This window comes from Rhea americana, unplaced genomic scaffold, assembly GCF_003343005.1.
Source record: "Rhea americana isolate MKP2758 unplaced genomic scaffold, rheAme1 scaffold_222, whole genome shotgun sequence".
Classification (NCBI taxonomy): domain Eukaryota; kingdom Metazoa; phylum Chordata; class Aves; order Rheiformes; family Rheidae; genus Rhea; species Rhea americana.
The window spans coordinates 519,789-528,085 of NW_028186337.1; the positions used below are offsets into that span (position 1 = coordinate 519,789).

The 8,297-nt window shown below is 51.6% G+C and overlaps 2 protein-coding genes across 3 annotated transcripts in view; both read left to right on the plus strand.

Moving 5' to 3' along the window:
- LOC146595516 (hexokinase HKDC1) overlaps positions 1-2,331 on the plus strand; it is a 19,450-nt gene extending 17,119 nt beyond the window's left edge. The window contains exon 18 of the mRNA XM_085305559.1: positions 333-2,331. Within this exon, the coding sequence (XP_085161685.1) occupies positions 333-477 (145 nt within the window). The 3' untranslated portion in view covers positions 478-2,331. The remainder of the gene's footprint in view (positions 1-332) is intronic.
- A 5,337-nt stretch (positions 2,332-7,668) lies between these two features.
- The window catches only part of HK1 (hexokinase 1), a 24,531-nt gene continuing 23,902 nt past the window's right edge, over positions 7,669-8,297 (plus strand). For both annotated transcript variants that reach the window (XM_085305558.1, XM_085305557.1), the window contains exon 1: positions 7,669-7,834. In XM_085305558.1, the coding sequence (XP_085161684.1) occupies positions 7,772-7,834 (63 nt within the window). In that variant the 5' untranslated portion in view covers positions 7,669-7,771. The remainder of the gene's footprint in view (positions 7,835-8,297) is intronic.

The following is an 8,297-nucleotide window of genomic DNA, read 5'->3' on the forward strand; positions in this document are numbered from 1 at the left end:
TTTTTTTTTTAGGCGGGTCTGTATTTTGTGAGTAAGGCTTTGAAGTAGTTGCATTAGTGGAGTTGGGGAAGAGAATCTGCTCTGTTGCCCCTAAAGGCAAGGGGCTTGTCTGGCGTTACACTGAACAAAACTAAAGGTGGAGAAATAGAAATTAAAATCTAATGGAGTACAGAAAGACAGAAAAAACAAACAAAAAAACCCAGAAAGGAAAGTGATGGAGAACCAAAGGAAAACATTGGCTGAGGTTTTGGTTCCCTGCTAGTAGACAAGTACAAATGATCACAAACCAGAAGAAGGCTGCTAAAATGGTCTTTCTCTCCTTTTCCGTTCAGTTTTTCTAGGGTCCTGCGGGAAACAGTGAAGGAACTGGCACCACAGTGCGATGTGACTTTCATGCTGTCTGAAGATGGGAGTGGGAAGGGAGCTGCCCTCATTACTGCAGTAGCGAAAAGATTGCGTAGTGCTGGAGAATACTAAAAACAAGAGGTCAGGTCACTTCAGCATTGCCAGGCATGTGCCCTAGAGATTTGCTGAGCGGTGATTCAGGATAGCTTTGCCAGACACCGATACACAGGTACCTGTTTTCAGGAAGCAGCTGGTTTTTGACTAACGAGCTTTTTTGGCCCTTGGTAACTTGGATCAAGTGTTTCTGCTGACATTCGCAGACGTTATGTCTTGGGATACTGCAAGCTACTCAATTCTGTGCTTCCTGCAATTCATCTGTAGCGCATGTGAGAGTTCAAAAAAACAAAATGAAAAAACCCAACATGTCTTCTTACAATGACTTAAGTCACTGCCCACAAATGAGTTTATCACCCAATTTCTTAGAATTTTGGGTTTTTTATTTTTGGCTTGGCCTGGCTCTAGGAGGGATGTTGAGATCCTGGTTGTTGCACATATCTAGCAGACATGTTCATTCAATGCTTCAGATTTCGCAATAAATCTGCAGGTAAAATAAATTAATAGGCTTTATTCAGTGATGCTTTATTCCTTTTCTGCTACATTGGTTACAAGCGCATTGTAATGCGATATTTCTCTGAGTACAGAGGACATGATTAACCAATGAATGTAGTGGAAAAAGATGAGTCCACAAAATAGCAGTTTGTGTCAAAATGTATTAGTTCCTTTGAGTGTGCAAAATCATAAACCAATTCTGGATGGATTCTGACTGTGACTGATTCTTCTCATCTGAGAGTGAAAGAGAAGMTAGAGCAGCTACAGAGTCTGCTGCTCCTATGCTAGAACTACCTAGACAACATCAAATCTGTTCATCTCTGGGCTGCAAAAAAGCTGTGTAGAAAGTAATTACCTCAGTTTCTCAGATTCTTCTCTTTGTTTTCTATTGCTTGTCTCCTTGTCTACTCAAACCCATTTCTACAAAATGGGAATTAACCTATGTGCTTGTGTGGCCAAAAGCCTGACTTACCCATTGCAGAATTAATTAAAAACAATAATGATGTGGAGAAGTACCTAATTTAGAACCTGTTGTTCTCTTGTCAAGTATTTCTATATCTCCTTTAATCCTCCTTCTTGGGTATTTGCTTTGGGGCGGCAGCAGAAAGTAAGGCCAGCTTTAAACCTAGGTGGGTCCAAAAGTAACAATTGTGCAAGGGGAATTAGCAGCTGGGCACATATAATAATTTGAAATAAGGCAGACACATTTAAATTTAGTAATGGCAAATGCAAAATCTGAAGATACAGACCTTTCTGTAGTTTTCAAAAGAAATGTGTTGACAGCTCTGTGGATGTGTTGAAGTCACAAGGTGGGTGAAGAATAGCAGGTGGAAATGACTTTCACTTCTGAAGGGGTTCCTTAAGGTGCTGAGCACCCTGTGCTGAGCAATTTAAAAGAAATGAGGTTAAGCTGGGCACAGAAGTGTGAACCTCGGGGCTGTGAGGGGCCTAGAAATAACCTGGAATAGCTCTTTGGCATTGGCTGGTTTTCTGGGTACCCTGACATCTTACTCGAACAGTGCACTTCTGGGGGCCTTTTGGGGAGTGGATTGTGCTACCCCTGGCAGCCCTGGGGCAGGAAGGGTTGGCCTCTGCTGGGTTGCGCTGGGGAAATGATACAGCACCCTCTTCCTGACTGTTCTAATGTGAAAACTGAAGAAATGTTGCAAACTTGCAGTCTCCCTTGTATTGATTTCAAGTCACTGAACTAAAACTCTTCTGTGTGTTGTGTATGGCAATTATTTTTACCTTAAACCAGGATTTGAAGTTGAGAGGCCTTCCATTAAGCATAACCCAGCATATCAAATGCTGAAAAATGTGTAGTACATTTATCATATAAAGTTGATAATAGATTTAAAATAAAATTATGTTCTTCCACTGTGTTTTTTTTCTTTAATTACGGATTTAGGTATCTTTGTGGTATTTTACTTCTGTGTGTTTTGTAGGTCTTCCAATCAATGTTCAGTACTTGCGTTTAGCAATGTTGTTTTCTTCTTGGAGACGGATGTCTTCACCCCCACCCAAGATGTTCAGATTTTTTTTTTTTTTTTAAGGCCGTATATTTGATGTGGACAATTGAAAGAGCTTTAAATCAGTTGGTTAGAGCATGGTGCTGCTAATGCCAAGGTTGTGGGTTCAATCCCCGTACAGGRCTATGCTGAGGGTTGGRCTAGATGATCTCCAGAGGTCCCTTCCAACCTTACCATTCTGTGATTCTCTATGAAATTACAGATGTGACAGAGGTATTACTGGGTGAAGGTACTACTAAGGYTTGTGTTTTCTAGTAACTCCCAGTAAATGGTTGCAGTCACCTGTGAGGAAAGCGTGATCTTAAACACTGGTTTGCCTGCTAGAAAGACACTTCAGTGGATAGAGATTTGGACAGCGCTGAAGCCTGACCTGTAATCCAGAGAAAATGCAGTAGCAGCTCATCGATGACATACTCTTTGTCACTCTGACGAAGTTCAAAAGTAAATATAGGATCATGTGTAAATCCTTCAGAAATCCTGATTACCATAATCTTCCTTCTTGGGAAGTTGATATTATATAGGATTAGCAGATTAGCGTAAAGAAGTTTAGGGTCAAAATGTAGGTAATGCCAAAATAAAAGTATTGTTCTGGTTCGTTTCTGTGCATGTGGTGAAACGTGCTGGCTTTCGCGTGGGGTCTCGAACGTGAGGTTAGCGTGGTGGTGCCTGGAGAGGGAGAGCCGGCAGGGAGCGCGGGAAGCGCGGGAATGCTGCCCAAGCTCACAGCTCCTCCAGGGAGGGACTTCCTGGGGAAAGGGTGCCTCGGACTGTCCTTGGGGACCCATCCCTGGCGCTTCCCGGGCTGTCAAGTGAGTGGACTGTCAACTGCCTTTACCTGTTCCCTTACGCGAGTACRGATGGCCTGGGTGTGGAGACACACTGGAGGTCAACCTTRTCCRGCACKGCGTGGGTGTAGGATCTGCAGCCAWCCTCTGCGGGTGTAGGGCAAAATGTAAAGCATCAAAAGTTTTATTTCCCCTCTCTCACCTTTCCTGTGATGCTGCAGCTGCACCTTGAAGGTGCTGTGAAAGTGATGGGTTAAGCTTGTCTGAGGTGGGAATGCCAAAATGATTTTGATCTTTTTGTGTGTGTTTGTGCGTTTTTTTTTTTTTTATTATGCCTTCTAGCTCCTCTGCAGCTCAGCCTTATTATTCACCTGTACCAGTGCCAGTAGCTGAGGTGTGACAGAACCCTGATTCCTGTGGAAAGGGTAAAAACTGCGTGCAACGAGCAGAGGGCCTTGCTAGCTGGATACTGACACCAGGATGTGCTGCAGGAGAACGGGCCAAAGGCTCCGGGCTGGAGGTCTCTGGTGTGGGAGGTGAAGACCCGAGTGCTGAGGAAGCCTGGCAAGCAGGGCTGGGAGGTGGGAAGGAGCAAAAGAGAGTCCTTTCGGCCTTCATCTCAACCGACTGCTCAAAAGAATTATATATATATATATATATATATCCTATTCCTCTCCATAAAAGCAGAAGTGAAAAGATAAGCCCAAACCAAAGCTATATTAATTTATTTTTATTTTTAGTTGTGGGCAGGATAAAGGGGAATGAGGCAGCAGGGTGACTGGGAAAAAAAAAGTCGAAGTTAAGTTCTTGAAACACCGCGGTGTTGTTGATTCAATTTGCTTTCAGAAAGGTGGGATTTTTGTTGYTCTTAAGTTGCTGCCTGCTGTCCGGAAACGTGGCTTTCCCAMGGTTTCTGCGCGCCCCCGGGTGCGCCCTGCCGCCGGCAGCGGGTTCRGCCCGGCCGAGCCGCCGCGGCGAGCGCGGCCGTCTGTTCGGCAGCGGGCCTGGCACCGCCCGAGCGGTCCGAAGCGGAAAGTTACGGACGCCGGTTTGGGAGCTGCAGCTGGTTCTGGAAACAAATGGGATAAATAATGGCACGGGGGAGAGAGGAGGGAGGAAAAAAAAAAAGGCAAAACGCCTGAAGGGCGCACGCGCTGCGGCCAGCGATTCTGCAGGAAATGCACCGAAACCAGAGGGACGAGGAAGCCGGAGACAAACACAGCCCCCACTGGAGCGACGCGAAAGCCGGGGGCCCGGGGACAGAGCGGGACGCTGAGCATTTGGCTGCCTTTCCTTGCCTCGCCGGTGACGTGGCTGCGTCCAGCGTGGGCCGGAGTCCGGTGGTGCCGGCTGCGTTTTAAAGGTGTCTCTGCGCTCTCGACTTGGGAGTTCTGGTCTAGGCGCTTTTCTGTTGCTTTCAAGTGTGTGTTTGCAGAGTAAGGGAGCAGCGTGGTAGGTCCAAAGCCCAGTTTGTTAGTTTGAAATTTAAATAATTGCATGGTCATTAAATTTTGCACAAAAAGGAATTGACTCTAAAAGCAGCTGATATGTTACTGTGATTAATGCAATAGCAATGCCTTCTTTCAGCACAATGAAGTTACATTGTTAGAGAGCATAATTGACATTTTTTTATTGGAAGATTAAGAAGAACTTGTTTACAGCTTGCAAACAAAGAGTTTTTAATTCAACAGACTGCAGCAGGGATAAGCAGTAAGTGGCATTTTCATCTGCAGGCCGCCGGTTAGCGCTTTCGCTGCACAATGCTGGGCAGAGAGGAGCAYGAAGGAATTTACTGCTCAGTATCTGCCCAATAAAGCGTGCACCGCGCTGGCAAATGCCAGAAAGCTGACGGGGAGAGACCTTGAGGGCAAAGGAGCATAGGGTTGTAGCCAACACCGGCACCTTTCGGCAAGAAGTTGTGGTTTTYGAACGTCAGCTCGATGATGCCCGTAGCGCCCGAGTCAAGACGTGGCGTTTCTGAGGATGCTTTTGCTGCCGAGCAATCGGGATGACGTCTGTCAGCTCCGCTGGGTGCTAAAGCAGGTATCTGGGTTATTTTTATTTCTCCTGGTTTGTCGTTCCGTGGCCTGACACGCGGCGCAGCCGGGGAAGAGGGACCCCCGTCRGGGCTTCCCGTCCCGCCTGAGCCGTCTCCCCGCGAGGCGCGCGGGAGGAAAACCCSCGACGAAGAGACGCGTCGCCGCGGGGCGGCTCCGAACCCGTTGCTGCTCCCGGGCTCTACGTCTCTCTCTCCTTCCTCGTTGGCAGCCCCCGGCGCCCATGAGGCGACGCGGCGAGAGGCGTCCCGCCATGGCCGCGTGGAAGGAGCCCGGCGCCTCCGGCTACTGCTGCTCTCCGCTGTGCAGGGTGAGTAACGCCGGGGCCCGTTTCGGCCGCCGCCTCCCGGGGCGGGAGGCGCTGGAGCGACGACCCGGCCGGGGCGAGAGCCGCCGGGCCCCTGCCTGCGCCGCACCCGGGTTTTCCCGGTAGCTTCCGCGCCGAGCTCGGCACGAGCGCGCCGTCGCCCCTCTCGGAAAAAGAGCTTCGAGGCTGCCTAGAAATTCCCCTGTTAGTCAGATAGGAGCTAGGAAACGGCTGTTCCTTAAAAATCRTGGTGCTTGCTTCCGCTTCTCCTTTAGTACTGCAAGCAAAGGGAAGAAGGACCTTGCAACGCGGGTAACAATTTCTATCGTACGCTTAAAAGGCAACTATAAYGCAATTGCTTCCTTATGGAAGTAGAAAACATTTAGCAACGGCGYGCATCAAAATTATGTAGTGGACACGATTTAAAAAATACTCCTTACAGTATGTAGGAGTCAAATCTAAACATAGTCTGATGCAGAGTGTTAAACGTTTAACGAAAGAATAATAAAGAGCAAGAAAAACCCGCAGGCGTACCAAGTTACTTCTGCAGGTTGAGACGCTCCGGCGTTGTCGAGTCCAGGGCCCTGGACTACCAATGTTTTGAGCTTAGTTATTGCTTTTTGCAGCTAAAAAGAAACTGAAGTGGTTGTTCCCGGGGAGTCTTGAGCTACGCTCCAGCGCGAATGGGCGGTGGAGATGAGCACCGTCCTGACGATTGGTGTCACGACCAGGTTTTGATGCAACGTGGGAAGTTGGCTTTCGTCTCGGTTTTGGCAAACGAAGGGAGTAACCTTGTCTCTCTCTGGTGCGTCCTTAAGGTGGGAGTTGYGTTAAAGCGAAGACCAATGTTCACAACCAGCTTGAACGTCTTGGACGTCTCAAAGTTTTAGCCGGCTGACTCGAATTCTTAGAAAGCCGAGAGGGGACAGGTGGAATCRCTTTCGCGTGGTCAGAAATGAGTTTAGAAGAACTTGAGCTTCTCCCGGCGTTTCCGGTGGCCGGGTGAGAACGCCTGCAGGACGGCAGCCGGGGCGAGCAGCGCGCGCGGGTGCTTTTGGGCACCGAGCTGGAGAGGAGGGCGCCCGGCGCGGCGCGGAGCGGAGGGCAACGCAGGGGTTTTGGCCTCGGTGCTCGACGGAGGTGGGTTCGGGCTGGCGCAAGCGTGGAAAAGGGAGGCAGGAGAGCTTCCTTCGAAAGGACGTTTTGCTTAGCGCAGCAAAAGCCGAGGGGGTATATGGTTACTTTCGCACGTATTTATAGCGAGCGAACACTGGAGAAAGGGCAGCAGCGGTTTCAGCTGGAGGACGAGGTTGGGCCGATGACAGGTGGCCCCGGCGCGGGCGGGCGAAATCCTCCGCTGGGAGCCGGCGGTGGAGAGCGCCCGGAGAGCGACGTGCCCTTGCCCGGCGTGGGGCAGCGCTGCCGCGGCGCACGGGGAGCTCTGCCTGCAGCCAGCTTTGGGCCGCGACGTTGCGGACGACGTCYGCCGTGTTTACGGCGCGGCACCGCTTGAAGCAGCCGCCGCGGCRCCGCGTCGTGGGGCGAGCCGGCCCCGACCGACTTTGCGCGGTGCGAGGCTCGAGCGGAGGTCGCTGCCCTCCGGGCTAAATTCAAGCAGCCCAAGCGCCGCCGCATGCGGAAAGGTCCCGGCGCGCCGAGGCGGGTCGTGGCGGACAGGGACCTGGTGACAGCGCGGGGGCCTTGCCCTGCCCCCTCCCTTCGGGCACCTTTCCAGAGATCTTCCTAGCGAAGAGGCTGCTTTATTTATTATTTTTTTTTAATTTTTAATTTCATTATTGTTTTTACTCGTCCGCCTCTCCCCGGGTCGGCAGGGGCGGCCAGCTCGGCGGAGGGGCTCCCTCCCCACCCCCGCAGGCCTTGCGCCCTTCCAGGAGGCCCTAAAACCCCCCCCGTGGGGCTGGGCCGGGCCCGGCGCCCCCAGCACCGTGCAGCGCCCGCGGGGCGCGAACCGGCGGCGGCGGGGTGGTGGTGGTGGGGGGGGAGGAGGAGGAGGAAGCGGGGGGAGGAAGGGGCGGCGGCGGGGGAGGCGCTGCCGGGCGGCGCGGCCGTGCCGTCCCATCCCTTCCCTTCCCATCCCTTCCCAKCCCGTCCCGCCGCATCCCTGCGTGCGCCGGCAGCATGATCGCCGCCCAGCTCCTGGCCTACTACTTCACCGAGCTCAAGGAGGACCAGGTCAAAAAGGTAGGGCCGGCGCCCCGCACCCCCCCGACCCCCGAGGGAGGAGTATTTTTAATATATGTATATTTTTTATTTTATCTTTCTGCTGTTTCCCTGCGCGCCAGCGCCAGGCCTGCGGGAGCGAAGCGCCGGGGCATCCGCGCCGGAGGGCCGCGGAGAGGCGGAAAAAAAAAAAAAAAAAAAAAAAAAAAAAAAAGAAAAAAAAAAGAAAAAAAAAAAAGAAAGAAAAAAGCGCCCCTTTTTAACGTGCCTGTTTCCGTACGGATGTATTTTTTGCCACGCGGGGAGGCCTGGCCCCGAGGAGGAGGGTTATCCGGAGGGGGGCTGCTGCCGCCGGCGCCCGCCGGGGGGGCAGCGAAGCGCAGCGCGTCGCCCGCCCGCCCGCAGCGTCGCCTGCTGCAGCTGCGGCATTTGCGGGAAGCGGCTGCAAGTCACGCTTAAAAGGCAGATCGATCGATCGATCGAT